Source organism: Heptranchias perlo, unplaced genomic scaffold (genome assembly GCF_035084215.1).
Source record: "Heptranchias perlo isolate sHepPer1 unplaced genomic scaffold, sHepPer1.hap1 HAP1_SCAFFOLD_154, whole genome shotgun sequence".
NCBI classification, from domain to species: domain Eukaryota; kingdom Metazoa; phylum Chordata; class Chondrichthyes; order Hexanchiformes; family Hexanchidae; genus Heptranchias; species Heptranchias perlo.
This window is the reverse complement of record NW_027138796.1, coordinates 129737-148109: the sequence shown is the minus strand read 5'-3', so window position 1 is coordinate 148109 and position 18373 is coordinate 129737. Positions and strand designations below refer to the sequence as shown.

Sequence of the window (18373 nt, the reverse complement as noted above, 5' to 3'; positions counted from 1 at the left end):
AACTCCAGAGAATACAACCCCAATTTGTGTAATCTCTCCTCGTAACTTAACCCTTGAAGTCTGGGTATCATTCTAGTAAACCTACGCTGCACTCCCTCCAAGGCCAATATGTCCTTCCGAAGGTGCGGTGCCCAGAACTGCTCACAGTACTCCAGGTGCGGTCTAACCAGGGTTTTGTATCGCTGCAGCATAACTTCTGCCCCCTTGTACTCTAGTCCTCCAGATATAAAGGCCAGCATTCCTCTTGCTGCTTTTAGTTGGGGACCTTTCCCCTTCCTTCTTTTTTCCTTTCCCCTCTCTCCCCCTGTCCCTCCGTCTCCCTCCCTCCTCCTGTCCCTCCCTCTCCCATCCCTCCCTCCTCCTCCATCCCTCCCTCCTCCTCTCCCATCCCTCCCTCCTCCTCTCCCATCCCTCCCTCCTCCTCTCCCTTCCCATCCCTCCCTCCCTCCTCCTCTCCCACCCTGTCCCTCTCCCATCCCTCCCTCCTCCTCTCCCCTCCCTCTCCCATCCCTCCTCCTCTCCCTTCCCTCTCCCATCCCTCCTCCTCTCCCTTCCCTCTCCCATCCCTCCCTCCCTGTCCCTCTCCCATCCCTCCCTCCTCCTCCCCTCCCACCCTGTCCCTCTCCCATCCCTCCCTCCTCCTCTCCCACCCTGTCCCTCTCCCATCCCTCCCTCCTCCTCCTCTCCCTCCTCCTCTCACACCCTGTCCCTCTCCCATCCCCTCCTCCTCCTCTCCCACCCTGTCCCTCTCCCATCCCTCCCTCCTCCTCTCCCTCCCTGTCCCTCTCCCCTCCCCCTCCCCTACCCCATCCCTCCCTCCCTCCTCCTCTCCCACCCCATCCCTCCCTCCTCCTCTCCCATCCCTCCTCCTCTCCCTTCCCTCCTCCTCTCCCTTCCCTCCTCCTCTCCCTTCCCTCTCCCATCCCTCCCTCCTCCTCTCCCTCCCTGTCCCTCTCCCATCCCTCCCTCCTCCTCCTCTCCCTTCCCTCTCCCCTCCTCCTCTCCCACCCTGTCCCTCTCCCATCCCTCCCTCCTCCTCTCCCACCCTGTCCCTCTCCCATCCATCCCTCCCTCCTCCTCCTCTCCCTTCCCTCCCTCCTCCTCTCCCACCCTGTCCCTCTCCCATCCCTCCCTCCTCCTCTCCCTCCCCCTCCCTCCTCCTCTCCCTCCCTGTCCCTCTCCCTCCCTCTCCCTCCCTGTCCCTCTCCCTCCCCTCCCCTCCCTCTCCCTCCCTGTCCCTCTCCCTCCCCTCCCTCCCATCGCCCCGCTCGGCCGTTTGTTCCTTTAACCGTCTCATTTAAAACGGGGCGGGAGGAGCGCGAGGAGCCCAGGATCCCAACGGCAAAGGCGCGAGCGGCCGGGAGGAAGAGCGGGAAAAAAAAACTGAGGCGGTGATTGGAGGACAGGCAGCACGTGGGGAGGAGGGGGTGGGGAATGTCGCGCGAGCGCAGACCCCCAACGGCAAAGGCGCGAGCGGCCGGGAGGAGCGGGAAAAAGGCGAGGCGGTGATTGGAGGACAGGCAGCACGTGGGGCGGGGAGGAGCTCGCAGCACGTGGGGCGGGAGGCGAGGAAGCCCCAGAATCGCCTCGGAGCCCCGGCTTTAGAAACTTCTCCGAATGCAAGCCGTCAAGGTAATGGAGGGAGGGAGGCAGCGGTGAAAAATTCCCGTCCGCCAGTCCGCCTCTTAAGGGGAAGTCTGCAGGCCGGTTGAAACTGTCCCGTTAAACACTCCCAGGGCGGGTACAGCACGGGTTGGATCCAGAGTAAAGCTCCCTCGACACTGACCCCCTCAGGCCTGGCCCGGTGTTGCTCCGTCCCCACCTCACCTGCTCCATGAGCCTCTCCAGCCGTCCCCGCCGGTCGCTAAGATCCTCCATTTCCTGGAGGTAGCGCAGCAGCTCCTCGTCCAGCCCCTCGCAGACCGGCCCCAGCTCCGCCTCAGGCCCCATCCCGGCGCCAGTCCCACGGTTAAACCGCAGCTAAGCGCAGTGACCGCCTGACCCGCTGCTCTCCTCTGGTTGCTCCCGCCCCCCTTTCTCCGATTGACAGCTTCTTCGTCCAATCGAACGCGGCTGCTATACTCGCTTCGCCAATCCGACCGCCTCACGCTCTGACTGACAGCTGCCTGCACCAATCAAACATGGCTCCGCCCCCTCACGCACTGACTGACAGCTGCCTGCACCAATCAAGCATGGCTCCGCCCCTCACTCTGACTGACAGCCAGCTGCACCAATCAAGCATGGCTCCGCCCCTTCACTCTCTGACTGACAGCTGCCTGCACCAATTAAATATGGCTCCGCCCCTCCCTCTGACTGACAGCCAGCTGCACCAATCAAACATGGATCCGCCCCCACTCTCTGACACAGCTGCCTGCACCAATCAAACATGGCTCCGCCCCCTCACGCTCTGACTGACAGCTGCCTGCACCAATCAAGCATGGCCCCGCCCCTCACTGTGACTGACAGCCAGCTGCACCAATTAAATATGGCTCCCGCCCCCTCCCTCTGACTGACAGCCAGCTGCACCAATCAAACTTGGCTCCGCCCCCTCTCTCTGACTGACAACTGCGTCTGCCAATAGAACACGGCCCGCTCCGCCTATCCCCATTGCCCAGCCTTCCTACATTGACCAATGATGACGCTGCGGGCAGACTTCGGCGCTGAAGAGAGTATCGCGGGCGGTGATTGGTTGCGGGGCTTTAAGCCAATGAGAGAGTGTGGCACTGGATCATCGTGAGGGAAGCGCTGGAGCTGGAAACATGGTGAGATGCGGGTGAGAGAGAGAGAGAGAGGAAGGAAAGAAAGAAAGAATTGAATGAATGAATGAATGAATGAATGAGGGGGAGGAGGAGGAGGATGAGGATAGAGAGGGAGAGACAAAGAGAAAGGGGGATCAGGGATAAACAGAGCGAGAGGGGATGGGGGATAAACAGAGGGAGGGAAAGAGAAAGGAAGGAAGGAAGGAAGAAAGAATTGAATGAATGAATGAGGAGGAGGAGGAGGAGGATGAGGATAGAGAGGGAGAGACAAAGAGAAAGGGGGATCAGGGATAAACAGAGCGAGAGGGGATGGGGGATAAACAGAGGGAGGGAAAGAGAAAGGAAGGAAGGAAGGAAGAAAGAATTGAATGAATGAATGAGGAGGAGGAGGATGAGGATAAAGAGGGAGAGACAAAGAGAAAGGGGGATCAGGGATAAACAGAGCGAGAGGGGATGGGGGATAAACAGAGGGAGGGAAAGAGAAAGGAAGGAAGGAAGGAAGAAAGAATTGAATGAATGAATGAGGAGGAGGAGGAGGAGGATGAGGATAAAGAGGGAGAGACAAAGAGAAAGGGGGATCAGGGATAAACAGAGCGAGAGGGGATGGGGGATAAACAGAGGGAGGGAAAGAGAAAGGAAGGAAGGAAGGAAGAAAGAATTGAATGAATGAATGAGGAGGAGGAGGAGGATGAGGATAAAGAGGGAGAGACAAAGAGAAAGGGGGATCAGGGATAAACAGAGCGAGAGGGAATGGGGGATAAACAGAGAGAGAGGGATGGAGGGGGCTCGACGGGGAGAGGGGGGAATGGAGGGGGCTCGCCGGGGAGAGGGGGGGGTGTGGAGGGGGCTCGCCGGGGAGAGGGGGGGGTGTGGAGGGGGCTCGCCGGGCATAGGGGGGGTGGGGTGGGTGGATAGGGGATGGAGGGGGCTCGCCGGGGAACGGAGGGGGCTCGCCGGGGAGAGGGGGGAACGGAGGGGGCTCGACAGGGAGAAGGAGTGAGGAAGAAATAATTTGTGTCTGTATTAAGTTCTGGTTGTGATTCTTTCTGGCTGGAGAGGGGATTAATCCCACCAGCATACCGGGGATTTAGTGAAAGGAAAGGCCGTGGATTCAGGGTCCAGACCGGCTGTTGCATGGGCTTCACGGACGGACCCCATGAATGACTTTTGAAGTGTAGTCACTGTTGTAATGTAGGGAAATAGAGCAGCCGTTTTACGCACAGCATGATCCCAGAAGCTGCAGTGTGATAAATGACTAGTTAATCTGTTTTTTTTGGTGGTGTTGGTTGAGAGATTGGCTCAGGACACCAAGAAGAACTCCCCTGCTCTTCCAGTGGTGGCTGTGTGATCGTTAACATCCATCTGAACAGGCAGACGGGGCCTCGGTTTAACGTGTCATCTGACAGACGGCACCTGCGACAATGCAGCGCTCCCTCAATGCTGCGCTGAAGTGTCAACCTAGATTGTGTACTCAAGTCCCAGAGTGGGGTTCTAACCCCCACTACCTTCTGACCAGAGGGGAGAGTGAGACTGACTGAGCCAAACTGACAGAGAAATAGCAGGGTGGCTGTCTCCAGGTTTATGAAGGGGGGACTTCCTATCTGCTTTGGGTGCATGAGTTGTATGCCACATTCACTCACTCTGGTCTGTTGACCTGTTTAGCTGCGCCGGGAGGCCCGACTGCGGAGGGAGTATCTGTATCGTAAAGCACAGGAGGAGAAACTGCGGAGCATTGAGGAGAAGAAGCAGAAGCTGAAATGTGCACTGGATGGTGAGTTTATGTTGTGTCCCAGCCTTGGACTAGTGAGGGCTGTGTTACCTGGGAGTGTTTGATGGACAGTGTAGAGGGAGCTTTACTCTGTATCTAACCCTGTACCTGCCCTGGGAGTGTTTGATGGGACAGTGCAGAGGGAGCTTTACTCTGTATCTAACCCATGCTGGACCTGCCCTGGGAGTGTTTGATGGGACAGTGTAGAGGGAGCTTTACTCCGTATCTAACCCTGTACCTGCCCTGGGAGTGTTTGATGGGACAGTGTAGAGGGAGCTTTACTCTGTATCTAACCCTGTACCTGCCCTGGGAGTGTTTGATGGGACAGTGCAGAGGGAGCTTTACTCTGTATCTAACCCATGCTGCACCTGCCCTGGGAGTGTTTGATGGGACAGTGTAGAGGGAGCTTTACTCTGTATCTAACCCTGTACCTGCCCTGGGAGTGTTTGACGGGACAGTGTAGAGGGAGCTTTACTCTGTATCTAACCCATGCTGTACCTGCCCTGGGAGTGTTTGATGGGACAGTGTCGAGGGAGCTTTACTCTGTATCTAACCCTGTACCTGCCCTGGGAGTGTTTGATGGGACAGTGTAGAGGGAGCTTTACTCTGTATCTAACCCATGCTGTACCTGCCCTGGGAGTGTTTGATGGGACAGTGTAGAGGGAGCTTTACTCTGCATCTAACCCTGTACCTGCCCTGGGAGTGTTTGATGGGACAGTGCAGAGGCAGCTTTACTCTGTATCTAACCCTGTACCTGCCCTGGGAGTGTTTGATGGGACAGTGCAGAGGAAGCTTTACTCTGTATCTAACCCTGTACCTGCCCTGGGAGTGTTTGATTGGACAGTGTAGAGGGAGCTTTACTCTGTATCTAACCCTGTACCCGCCCTGGGAGTGTTTGCTGACATCCTTGGATATATTCCATTATCCAGCACTAATATTCTTCATTTTGTTGTGCATAAAATTGGCGAACAAATTTTAATTGGGCTAAGGTTACAGGGAATTAATCTAATCCATGGGTTTAGGTGACCCAGAAAATGTTGTTTTGCTGTTGGAAGTTGAGGCAAAGGTAGCCATTGATGAAAACAGAATCTCCAATGCCACAAAAGCCCCACTAATATATGTACCAAGGTAAATGGCAGAAGTTTTTCAGTTTGTGACAGTGATGCGAGATTTACTTTTTCTCTCTCTTGCAGAAAACAAGCTGATTCCCACGGAGTTACGACGGGAGGCGCTCGAGCTCCAGAAAGTGCTGGAGTACGATGACGAAGGAGGAGAAGGTGAGCACGTGTGCCCTTCTGTTTCAGACAGTGAAAACCTTGGTGAAAGGGCAAGGCCAGTTATACCAGACGCTGACAGAGCTGAAAAGAGTAGGAGAGAAGAGGAAGATGTAGGGTTAACACCAAGCTTGGATTGTAGGAGGAAGGGAAGACAGAGGGAGGTGAGGCGTTCCACGGTCAGAGATCCTGCAAGAGACTGTCTCAATTCAACAGGGAGGCGCAAGTGCGGGTCGAGCAGGGAATTTGGAGCTCAGGAGGCGATTGTGCTCTAATGGTTCAATTTCATGGGGCGTGGTGTGATAGATCAGTGTTGGGTGGGTTGTGATGTGATGAGTTAGTGTTGGCAGGGTGGGTTATGGTGTGAAGGGTCAGTATTGAGGGAAGTGGGTTATGGTGTGAAGGGTAAGTGTTCAGGGGAGTGAGTTATGGTGTGAAGAGCCAGTGTTCGAGGAGTGGGTTTTGGTGTGAACAGCCAGTGTTAGGGGAGTGGGTTATGGTGTGGTGGGTCAGTATTGAGGGGAATGGGTTATGGTGTGAAGGGTAAGTGTTCAGGGGAATGGGTTTATGGTGTAAAAGGTCAGTGTCTGGAAGGTGGGGGGGTAGTTTACGGTGTGATAGGTCAGTGTGTCGGGGGTAGTTTACGGTGTGATGGGTCAGTGTGTCGGGGGGTAGTTTACGGTGTGATGGGTCAGTGTGTCGGGGGATAGTTTACGGTGTGATGGGTCAGTGTGTCGGGGGTAGTTTACGGTGTGATGGGTCAGTGTGTCGGGGGGGTAGTTTACGGTGTGATAGGTCAGTGTGTCGGGGGTAGTTTACGGTGTGATGGGTCAGTGTGTCGGGGGGTAGTTTACGGTGTGATGGGTCAGTGTGTCGGGGATAGTTTACGGTGTGATGGGTCAGTGTGTCGGGGGGTAGTTTACGGTGTGATGGGTCAGTGTGTCGGGGGATAGTTTACGGTGTGATGGGTCAGTGTGTCGGGGGTAGTTTACGGTGTGATGGGTCAGTGTGTCGGGGGATAGTTTACGGTGTGATGGGTCAGTGTGTCGGGGGATAGTTTACGGTGTGATGGGTCAGTGTGTCGGGGGGATAGTTTACGGTGTGATGGGTCAGTGTGTCGGGGGTAGTTTACGGTGTGATGGGTCAGTGTGTCGGGGGGGATAGTTTACGGTGTGATGGGTCAGTGTGTCGGGGGTAGTTTACGGTGTGATGGGTCAATGTGTCGGGGATAGTTTACGGTGTGATGGGTCAGTGTGTCGGGGGTAGTTTACGGTGTGATGGGTCAGTGTGTCGGGGATAGTTTACGGTGTGATGGGTCAGTGTGTCGGGGGTAGTTTACGGTGTGATGGGTCAGTGTGTCGGGGGTAGTTTACGGTGTGATGGGTCAGTGTGTCGGGGGTAGTTTACGGTGTGATGGGTCAGTGTGTCGGGGGTAGTTTACGGTGTGATGGGTCAGTGTGTCGGGGGTAGTTTACGGTGTGATGGGTCAGTGTATCGGGGGATAGTTTACGGTGTGATGGGTCAGTGTGTCGGGGGATAGTTTACGGTGTGATGGGTCAGTGTGTCGGGGGGTAGTTTACGGTGTGATGGGTCAATGTGTCGGGGGTAGTTTACGGTGTGATGGGTCAGTGTGTCGGGGGGTAGTTTACGGTGTGATGGGTCAGTGTGTCGGGGGGTAGTTTACGGTGTGATGGGTCAGTGTGTCGGGGGGATAGTTTACGGTGTGATGGGTCAGTGTGTCGGGGGTAGTTTACGGTGTGATGGGTCAGTGTGTCGGGGGGTAGTTTACGGTGTGATGGGTCAGTGTGTCGGGGATAGTTTACGGTGTGATGGGTCAGTGTGTCGGGGGATAGTTTACGGTGTGATGGGTCAGTGTGTCGGGGGTAGTTTACGGTGTGATGGGTCAGTGTGTCGGGGGATAGTTTACGGTGTGATGGGTCAGTGTGTCGGGGGATAGTTTACGGTGTGATGGGTCAGTGTGTCGGGGGATAGTTTACGGTGTGATGGGTCAGTGTGTCGGGGGATAGTTTACGGTGTGATGGGTCAGTGTGTCGGGGGTAGTTTACGGTGTGATGGGTCAGTGTGTCGGGGGTAGTTTACGGTGTGATGGGTCAGTGTGTCGGGGGTAGTTTACGGTGTGATGGGTCAGTGTGTCGGGGGATAGTTTACGGTGTGATGGGTCAGTGTGTCGGGGATAGTTTACGGTGTGATGGGTCAGTGTGTCGGGGATAGTTTACGGTGTGATGGGTCAGTGTGTCGGGGGGTAGTTTACGGTGTGATGGGTCAGTGTGTCTGCGGATAGTTTACGGTGTGATGGGTCAGTGTGTCGGGGGGATAGTTTACGGTGTGATGGGTCAGTGTGTCGGGGATAGTTTACGGTGTGATGGGTCAGTGTGTCGGGGGGTAGTTTACGGTGTGATGGGTCAGTGTGTCGGGGATAGTTTACGGTGTGATGGGTCAGTGTGTCGGGGGGTAGTTTACGGTGTGATGGGTCAGTGTGTCGGGGATAGTTTACGGTGTGATGGGTCAGTGTGTCGGGGGGATAGTTTACGGTGTGATGGGTCAGTGTGTCGGGGGGTAGTTTACGGTGTGATGGGTCAGTGTGTCGGGGGGATAGTTTACGGTGTGATGGGTCAGTGTGTCGGGGATAGTTTACGGTGTGATGGGTCAGTGTGTCGGGGGGATAGTTTACGGTGTGATGGGTCAGTGTGTCGGGGGGTAGTTTACGGTGTGATGGGTCAGTGTGTCGGGGGGATAGTTTACGGTGTGATGGGTCAGTGTGTCGGGGATAGTTTACGGTGTGATGGGTCAGTGTGTCGGGGGGTAGTTTACGGTGTGATGGGTCAGTGTGTCGGGGGTAGTTTACGGTGTGATAGGTCAGTGTGTCGGGGATAGTTTACGGTGTGATGGGTCAATGTGTCGGGGGGTAGTTTACGGTGTGATGGGTCAGTGTGTCGGGGATAGTTTACGGTGTGATGGGTCAGTGTGTCGGGGGTAGTTTACGGTGTGATGGGTCAGTGTGTCGGGGATAGTTTACGGTGTGATGGGTCAGTGTGTCGGGGGGATAGTTTACGGTGTGATGGGTCAGTGTGTCGGGGATAGTTTACGGTGTGATGGGTCAGTGTGTCGGGGATAGTTTACGGTGTGATAGGTCAGTGTGTCGGGGATAGTTTACGGTGTGATGGGTCAGTGTGTCGGGGATAGTTTACGGTGTGATGGGTCAGTGTGTCGGGGGGTAGTTTACGGTGTGATGGGTCAGTGTGTCGGGGGGATAGTTTACGGTGTGATGGGTCAGTGTGTCGGGGGGTAGTTTACGGTGTGATGGGTCAGTGTGTCGGGGATAGTTTACGGTGTGATGGGTCAGTGTGTCGGGGGGATAGTTTACGGTGTGATGGGTCAGTGTGTCGGGGGATAGTTTACGGTGTGATGGGTCAGTGTGTCGGGGGGATAGTTTACGGTGTGATGGGTCAGTGTGTCGGGGGGATAGTTTACGGTGTGATGGGTCAGTGTGTCGGGGGGATAGTTTACGGTGTGATGGGTCAGTGTGTCGGGGGGTAGTTTACGGTGTGATGGGTCAGTGTGTCGGGGGATAGTTTACGGTGTGATGGGTCAGTGTGTCGGGGGATAGTTTACGGTGTGATGGGTCAGTGTGTCGGGGGGATAGTTTACGGTGTGATGTGTCAGTGTGTCGGGGGGATAGTTTACGGTGTGATGGGTCAGTGTGTCGGGGGGTAGTTTACGGTGTGATGGGTCAGTGTGTCGGCGGATAGTTTACGGTGTGATGGGTCAGTGTGTCGGGGGGATAGTTTACGGTGTGATGGGTCAGTGTGTCGGGGGGATAGTTTACGGTGTGATGGGTCAGTGTGTCGGGGGGATAGTTTACGGTGTGATATCTCAGTGTGTCGGGGAGATAGTTTACGGTGTGATGGGTCAGACGTTCTCTCGTTCACTAACGTGTTCTTTGCAGGAGTGAGAAGTCAGATGGACGATGAGTACAAGTGGGCCGGGGTGGAAGATCCGAAAATCATGATCACGACCTCCAGAGACCCCAGCTCCAAGCTCAAGCAATTCGCCAAGGTGAGAGTTGTAGCTCCGGAGGAGGCTTAATGGCCGTCACTCATCAGGAGCTTTGGGTGAGGGGATGCAGGGGGTGGTGGCAGGGATGAGGCCTGATCAGCTGATTTTAAATGACTTGAAGTTTCATATATCTGCAGCACCATGTGACAATTGTTAACGTCTTAAATAATGATTTAACTCTTTTCCCCAATGGCTCAGTAGTAAATGCAGTAATGATTTATCACTGTGATAGTGAGCTGTCTAAGGCAGCAAGGCCTGGGGTTCAGTGCCCGGTCTGGATTTCGGTGCCCAGTTCAGAGTGTGCTGGGTATCCCAACAATCTCATGAGAGGTGATTTTCAGTTTGTTTTCGCTCTGAGTTGCTGGCTCCTAGTGGGTCTGAATGTCCGGATTTCCCGTTTTTGTTTCAGGAGGTGAAGTTGGTTTTCCCGAACGCTCAGCGCATGAACCGAGGAAAGCACGAGATGGGTGCACTCGTTCAGGCATGCAAAGCAAACAGCGTGACTGACCTCCTCATTGTGCACGAGCACCGGGGCGTGCCAGGTCAGATATCACCGGGCCCAGTGCCAGTTAATGTGTGAAACCTTGAGAGACGTAGCAGGATATACTGGGAGGGGGCGGGACAGATAACGTGGTGTGATGGGTTAGGGGAGAGTGCGGGTGGTGGCGGCAGTGTACACGGGGTGAGGAGGTGGGAGGAAATGTGATGGGATATGGCAGAGTACATAGCAGAGGGAATGTGGTGGGATAGATGGGGTTCACTGGGGGAATGCTGTGGGATAGATGGGGTTCACTGGGGGAATGCTGTGGGATAGATGGGGTTCACTGGGGGAATGCGGTGGGATAGATGGGGTTCACTGGGGGAATGCGGTGGGATAGATGGGGTTCACTGGGGGAATGCGGTGGGATAGATGGGGTTCACTGGGGGAATGCGGTGGGATAGATGGGGTTCACTGGGGGAATGCGGTGGGATAGATGGGGTTCACTGGGGGAATGCGGTGGGATAGATGGGGTTCACTGGGGGAATGCGGTGGGATAGATGGGGTTCACTGGAGGAATGCGGTGGGATAGATGGGGTTCACTGGGGGAATGCGGTGGGATAGATGGGGTTCACTGGGGGAATGCGGTGGGATAGGTGGGGTTCACTGGGGGAATGCTGTGGGACAGATGGGGTTCACTGGGGGAATGCGGTGGGATAGATGGGGTTCACTGGGGGAATGCGGTGGGATAGATGGGGTTCACTGGAGGAATGCGGTGGGATAGATGGGGTTCACTGGGGGAATGCGGTGGGATAGATGGGGTTCACTGGGGGAATGCGGTGGGATAGATGGGGTTCACTGGGGGAATGCGGTGGGAGAGGTGGGGTTCACTGGGGGACTGCGATGGGAGAGGTGGGGTTCACTGGGGGAATGCGGTGGGATAGGTGGGGTTCACTGGGGGACTGCGGTGGGATAGATGGGGTTCACTGGGGGAATGCGGTGGGATAGGTGCGGTTCACTGGGGGAATGAGGTGGGATAGATGGGGTTCACTGGGGGAATGCGGTGGGATAGGTGGGGTTCACTGGGGGAATGCGGTGGGATAGATGGGGTTCACTGGGGGAATGCGGTGGGATAGATGGGGTTCACTGGGGGAATGCGGTGGGATAGATGGGGTTCACTGGGGGAATGCGGTGGGATAGATGGGGTTCACTGGGGGAATGCGGTGGGATAGGTGGGGTTCACTGGGGGAATGCGGTGGGATAGATGGGGTTCACTGGGGGAATGCGGTGGGATAGATGGGGTTCACTGGGGGAATGCGGTGGGATAGATGGGGTTCACTGGGGGAATGCGGTGGGAGAGGTGGGGTTCACTGGGGGAATGCGGTGGGATAGATGGGGTTCACTGGGGGAATGCGGTGGGATAGGTGGGGTTCACTGGGGGAATGCGGTGGGATAGATGGGGTTCACTGGGGGAATGCGGTGGGATAGGTGGGGTTCACTGGGGGAATGCTGTGGGACAGATGGGGTTCACTGGGGGAATGCGGTGGGATAGGTGGGGTTCACTGGGGGAATGCGGTGGGAGAGGTGGGGTTCACTGGGGGAATGCGGTGGGATAGGTGGGGTTCACTGGGGGAATGCGGTGGGATAGATGGGGTTCACTGGGGGAATGCGGTGGGATAGATGGGGTTCACTGGGGGAATGCGGTGGGATAGATGGGGTTCACTGGGGGAATGTGGTGGGATAGATGGGGTTCACTGGGGGAATGCGGTGGGAGAGGTGGGGTTCACTGGGGGAATGCGGTGGGAGAGGTGGGGTTCACTGGGGGAATGCGGTGGGATAGATGGGGTTCACTGGGGGAATGAGGTGAGGTTCACTGGGGGAATGTGGTGGGATGGATGGGGTTCACTGGGGGACTGCGGTGGGAGAGGTGGGGTTCACTGGGGGAATGCGATGGAGTAGATGGGGTTCACTGGTGGAATGCGGTGGGAGAGGTGGGGTTCACTGGGGGAATGCGGTGGAGTAGATGGGGTTCACTGGGGGAATGTGGTGGGAGAGGTGGGGCTCACTGGGGGAATGAGGTGGAATAGATGGGGGAATGTGGTGGGATGGATGGGGTTCACTGGGGGACTGCGGTGGGAGAGGTGGGGTTCACTGGGGGAATACGGTGGGAGAGGTGGGGTTCACTGGGGGAATGCGGTGGGAGAGGTGGGGTTCACTGGGGGACTGCGGTGGGAGAGGTGGGGTTCACTGGGGGAATGCGGTGGGAGAGGTGGGGTTCACTGGGGGACTGCGGTGGGAGAGGTGGGGTTCACTGGGGGACTGCGGTGGGATAGGTGGGGTTCACGGGGACTGCGGTGGGATAGGTGGGGTTCACTGGGGGACTGCGGTGGGAGAGGTGGGTTTCACTGGGGGAATGCGATGGGAGAGGTGGGGTTCACTGGGGGACTGCGGTGGGAGAGGTGGGGTTCACTGGGGGACTGCGGTGGGATAGGTGGGGTTCACGGGGACTGCGGTGGGATAGGTGGGGTTCACTGGGGGACTGCGGTGGGAGAGGTGGGTTTCACTGGGGGAATGCGATGGAGTAGATGGCGTTCACTGGGGGAATGCGGTGGGACAGGTGGGGTTCACTGGGGGAATGCGGTGGGAGAGGTGGGGTTCACTGGGAGAATGAGGTGGAGTAGATGGGGTTCACTGGGGGAATGAGGTGGGATGGATGGGGATCACTGGGGGAATGAGGTGGGGTTCACTGGGGGAATGAGGTGGGGTTCACTGGGGGAATGAGGTGGGGTTCACTGGGGGAATGTGGTGGGAGAGGTGGGGTTCACTGGGGGAATGCGGTGGGAGAGGTGGGGTTCACTGGGGGAATGCAGTGGGAGAGGTGGGGTTCACTGGGGGAAAGCGGTGGAGTAGATGGGGTTCACTGGGGGAATGCGGTGGGATGGATGGGGATCACTGGGGGAATGAGGTGGGGTTCACTGGGGGAATGAGGTGGGAGAGGTGGGGTTCACTGGGGGAATACGGTGGGAGAGGTGGGGTTCACTGGGGGAATACGGTGGGAGAGGTGGGGTTCACTGGGGGACTGCGGTGGGAGAGGTGGGGTTCACTGGGGGAATACGGTGGGAGAGGTGGGGTTCACTGGGGGAATGCGGTGGGAGAGGTGGGGTTCACTGGGGGACTGCGGTGGGAGAGGTTGGGTTCACTGGGGGACTGCGGTGGGAGAGGTGGGGTTCACTGGGGGAATGAGGTGGGGTTCACTGGGGGAATGCGGTGGGAGAGGTGGGGTTCACTGGGGGAATGCGGTGGGAGAGGTGGGGTTCACTGGGGGAATGCGGTGGGAGAGGTGGGGTTCACTGGGGGAAAGCGGTGGAGTAGATGGGGTTCACTGGGGGAATGTGGTGGAATAGATGGGGTTCACGGGGGAATGTGGTGGGATGGTTGGGGTTCACTGGGGGACTGCGGTGGGAGAGGTGGTGTTCACTGGGGGACTGCGGTGGGAGAGGTGGGGTTCACTGGGGGACTGCGGTGGGAGAGGTGGGGTTCACTGGGGGACTGCGGTGGGAGAGGTGGGGTTCACTGGGGGACTGCGGTGGGAGAGGTGGGGTTCACTGGGCGACTGCGGTGGGAGAGGTGGGGTTCACTGGGGGACTGCGGTGGGAGAGGTGGGGTTCACTGGGGGACTGCGGTGGGAGAGGTGGGGTTCACTGGGCGACTGCGGTGGGAGAGGTGGGGTTCACTGGGGGACTGCGGTGGGAGAGGTCGGGTTCACTGGGGGAATGCGGTGGGAGAGGTGGGGTTCACTGGGGGACTGCGGTGGGAGAGGTGGGGTTCACTGGGGGACTGCGATGGGAGAGGTGGGGTTCACTGGGGGAATGCGGTGGGAGAGGTGGGGTTCACTGGGGGAATGCGGTGGGAGAGGTGGTGTTCACTGGGGGAATGCGGTGGGAGAGGTGGGATTCACTGGGGGAATGCGGTGGGAGAGGTGGGGTTCACTGGGGGAATGCGGTGGCTGGAATGAGGGAACACAAGGCTCGGGAGAGGGAATGGACATGACAATGTGAGAGAGTCCCTGAGTGGTTTTGTCTCTCTGTCTGTATCTGTGCAGCTGCATCCCCTGAGGATTTCAGGTGCACTTCAGGCTGGTGAATTACTGTGGTGGGCCCCTTTGCTCCCAGAAGGATGCTATAACTGTATAGACAGTGTTAACCAGGCACCCTGTTGCATCGAAGAGTGCTGGGATGAGGGTCTCTGTTTGCAAATCTCACACGCACGTGCGCGCCTGGAGACATGGATGAGCGTGCGCGCACCCCATCCCCAAGAGATCAGGGCCAGTGCGCCCCCACCCAGGGCTGCACAGAACAGGGGAAGGTGGGCCGATCCTCCCACACTCTCCCTGACTCTGCACTGTGCAAACCCTGACCAGTCCAAAAATAGACAGTTCTCACCCTACTCTTCTCCTTGCCAACCCCACCACCCACTTTCTCCTTCCTGCACCACCTCCCATCATCCCAGGGCGTTCATCTCACAATCCTCTTCCTTGCCTACCAATCGCCACACGGCGTTGTGCACCCTACCTCTGCAACCTGCTCCAGCCCCCCTTCCCAGCTGACACCCTCTGCTCCTCCAACCGTGCTCTCGTGCGTTCTCTCTTCCCCCACCATCGGAGAATTCCACCATAACAGCCCCAAGCTCCAGTCCCCTCCGCGTCGATCTCCATCTTTAGAAGACCCCTCGAACCTTGGCTCTAGGGCTACATCTTCAGTCACCGTCAACCCCCTCCGCTGTGTTGTAGCTCTTAGTTTGTGGCCAATCCTCCATCAACTGCCTTGGGTTGTCTTGCTACGTTGAAGCTGCCATCTAAGTGCCAATTGTTATACAGTGCTGTGTGTGAGAGAGAGATTGGAATCCTGTGGGGATACTTCTATGGGTCTCGGGTGCCTGAGAATCTCATACGTTGATAAAGCGTCGGGTGCTGTGTCCTTGAGTCTCTGCTAAACGTTCTTTTCGCTCTCTTTTCACCCCCCGAACCCCGGCTTCTTCCAGACGGGCTCATCGTGTGCCACCTGCCCTTTGGCCCAACTGCGTACTTCACGCTGTCCAACGTGGTGATGCGACACGACATTCCGGACATTGGCACCATGTCGGAGGCATACCCGCACCTCATCTTCCACAACCTCACCTCGCGGCTCGGCCAGAGGGTAGGTATGATGCGCAGGAGGTCTGGGCCGCCTCGCCACCCTCTCAATCTTTCCTCGTTCCTACAGTCTGCACACATTTAAAAACCCACACTCGCTGTCACTTAAACCACTTCATTTACCATATCTGCTTGGTGTCAGTTTGGCTCAGTCGGTCTCGCTCTCGTCCCTTAAGTCAGAAGGTCGTGGATTTGCGCCCTGCTTCAGGACTTGAGCCCCATAATCCAGGCTGACACTCGCGGTGCAGTACTGAGGGAGAGCTGCATTGTCGGATGTGCCATCTTTTGGATGAGACATTGGGCAAATGACTCGGCTTATTCAGGTGGGGGCACAATTGGAAGAAGAGTAGGGGGAGTTCTCCCAAAGTCCTGGGCCAATATTCCTCCCTCAATCAACATCACCAAAAAAACAGATTATCTGGTCATTTATCACGTTACATTTGGTGGGATCTTGCTGTGTACAATGTGACTGTTACATTTGCCTACATAATAGTGACAGCACTTCAAAAGTGATTCATTGTCTGCAAAGCGTTTTGGGACGTCCTTAAGACGTGACTGACAGGATAGAAACGCAAGTTTCTTCCCTTCTTTATCTGCTACATTGACCTGGGAGGTGTTTGGAGATCCGGGAGACATGTATTTAAATAGTTCTTAGCGCTGTCCAGATTGTGCATTTTTTAAGTTGTGAGTTAACAGAACCTTTCACCTCTGGACCAGCTCAGATTGATGGGATGAAACTCTCTGCTGGCTGGTCAGGGTCCTGCATCAAAAGTGTGAGGGCTTCCGCAGTCAGTTCCTAATTTTGGTGGGGGGGGGGAACCGCCTTTTCTTTCAGACCAGTTGAAATAAATTTTTTAGCCTCATTTAGAAGGGCCACAGAACAGCTGGTTCTGTTACACTGGTGCAGTGTGGGGGGTGCGGCCTTATCGGGTTGGATGTTGAGTAACATTTTTGCAGTAAAGTAGAAGGAAGTCTTACTCTGTACCTGCCCCTGGGAATGTTTGATGGGACAGTGTAGAGGGAGCTTTACTCTGTATCGAACCCTGTACCTGCCCTGGGAGTGTTTGATGGGACAGTGTAGAGGGAGCTTTACTCTGTATCGAACCCTGTACCTGCCCTGGGAGTGTTTGATGGGACAGTGTGGAGGGAGCTTTACTCTGTATCTAACCCTGTACCTGCCCTGGGAGTGTTTGATGGGACAGTGTCGAGGGAGCTTTACTCTGTATCTAACCCTGTACCTGCCCTGGGAGTGTTTGATGGGACAGTGTAAAGGGAGCTTTACTCTGTATCTAACCCTGTACCTGCCCTGGGAGTGTTTGATGGGACAGTGTCGAGGGAGCTTTACTCTGTATCTAACCCTGTACCTGCCCTGGGAGTGTTTGATGGGACAGTGTAGAGGGAGCTTTACTCTGTATCTAACCCTGTACCTGCCCTGGGAGTGTTTGATGGGACAGTGCAGAGGGAGCTTTACTCTGTATCTAACCCTGTACCTGCCCTGGGAGTGTTTGATGGGACAGTGTCGAGGGAGCTTTACTCTGTATCTAACCCTGTACCTGCCCTGGGAGTGTTTGATGGGACAGTGTCGAGGGAGCTTTACTCTGTATCTAACCCTGTACCTGCCCTGGGAGTGTTTGATGGGACAGTGTCGAGGGAGCTTTACTCTGTATCTAACCCGTGTTGTACCTGCCCTGGGAGTGTTTGATGGGACGCAGTCATTGTGTATTGAGTTATATTGTTGAAGATCTTCGATCCCATGCTGGTTGTCGGTTTCCAGCTGCTCATCACTTGCTCGTTTACCTCCTGCCTGAGTGCTGTCTTGTCATCCCGCAGATATCCAGCATCCTAAAGTATTTATTTCCAGTCCCTAAAGATGACAGCAGGAGGGTGATCACGTTTGCAAACCAGGATGACTACATCTCCTTCAGGTACGTGAGGGTCTGGCTGCGTGCGGTGATCACAGGGAGTCTCCTTGAATCTTCAGATCCTCAGCTGCGACTTTGAGTTTGTGTTGTGTCTGAAGGTTTTCCACACCCCTTTTGTACCCCCTCTGCTGCCTTACCCTTGGATACACCTTGCTCACTGCTCAAATAAACCGCTAGCTTGGTATATTTTGTGCCATGCTCCTCCGCTGGCTGGTGCCACGGCTGCCTGCCATGTGAGTGCTGCACTCGGGAGTTTTACCAAACTATGACACGGACATTGTCAGCATCTGGCAAAAGCTGTGGCTATGGTGGTGTTTCGTTCTCTGCCTCTTATGCCTCGCTTAGTGCGTGTCCTGCTGAGGGTGGCACTGAAATGTCTGTCTCTGAAACCATGCTGCTATTGCAGAGTAGAGCACAGAGCTCCAATGGGAAAGCTGGAACTGGCAGATGGGCGATGGGCCGAATGGCAATGTCCTGAGCTGTAAAGACTGATGGGGTGGAGAAATAGCCACTTGTCGGGGGGGGCTGGAAACTGATATACTGGTACAGATCTCAGCACGAGTTAGCACCCTCAGGAGAGGAGCGAGGGAGAAAGTGTTTCAGGCCCTAACTGTCTTCTGATGCACTTGCAGCCTTTCTTTTCCAATCTTCGCAGTTTGTGCCTGTGATCTGTGCTTGTGAAGAATGTTGCCATATGTTATCCATGGTCTTGTCTTCCTGTGCGGAGAGGTATCCTAGAAAACCCACCCAGATCCATCCTTTTTTATCTTCTGTCATTGTCGATAGTGGGACCTCGCAGGATAGTTACAGACGAGGAAGGCCATTCATAAAATCATAGAATGGTTACAGCACTGAAGGAGGCCATTTGGCCCATTGAGCTCTTTGAAAGAGCAATCCAGTTAAT

At 55.9% G+C, this 18373-nt stretch overlaps 2 protein-coding genes across 4 annotated transcripts in view; one reads left to right on the top strand and one right to left on the bottom strand.

Annotated features, from left to right (window-relative positions):
- ccdc115 (coiled-coil domain containing 115) overlaps positions 1-2037 on the bottom strand; it is a 31370-nt gene extending 29333 nt beyond the window's left edge. The window contains exon 1 of the mRNA XM_067977477.1: positions 1828-2037. Within this exon, the coding sequence (XP_067833578.1) occupies positions 1828-1950 (123 nt within the window). The 5' untranslated portion in view covers positions 1951-2037. The remainder of the gene's footprint in view (positions 1-1827) is intronic.
- imp4 (IMP U3 small nucleolar ribonucleoprotein 4) overlaps positions 1531-18373 on the top strand; it is a 29306-nt gene continuing 12463 nt past the window's right edge. Inside the window, exons 1-7 of one of the 3 annotated variants that reach the window (XM_067977470.1) lie at positions 1531-1632; positions 4422-4530; positions 5721-5804; positions 9769-9878; positions 10288-10420; positions 15397-15551; positions 17378-17472. In XM_067977470.1, the coding sequence (XP_067833571.1) occupies positions 1618-1632; positions 4422-4530; positions 5721-5804; positions 9769-9878; positions 10288-10420; positions 15397-15551; positions 17378-17472 (701 nt within the window). In that variant the 5' untranslated portion in view covers positions 1531-1617. Of the gene's footprint in view, positions 1633-2702; positions 2774-4421; positions 4531-5720; positions 5805-9768; positions 9879-10287; positions 10421-15396; positions 15552-17377; positions 17473-18373 lie in introns of those variants that run through there. The other 2 variants (XM_067977472.1, XM_067977471.1) reach the window with 2 other exon arrangements.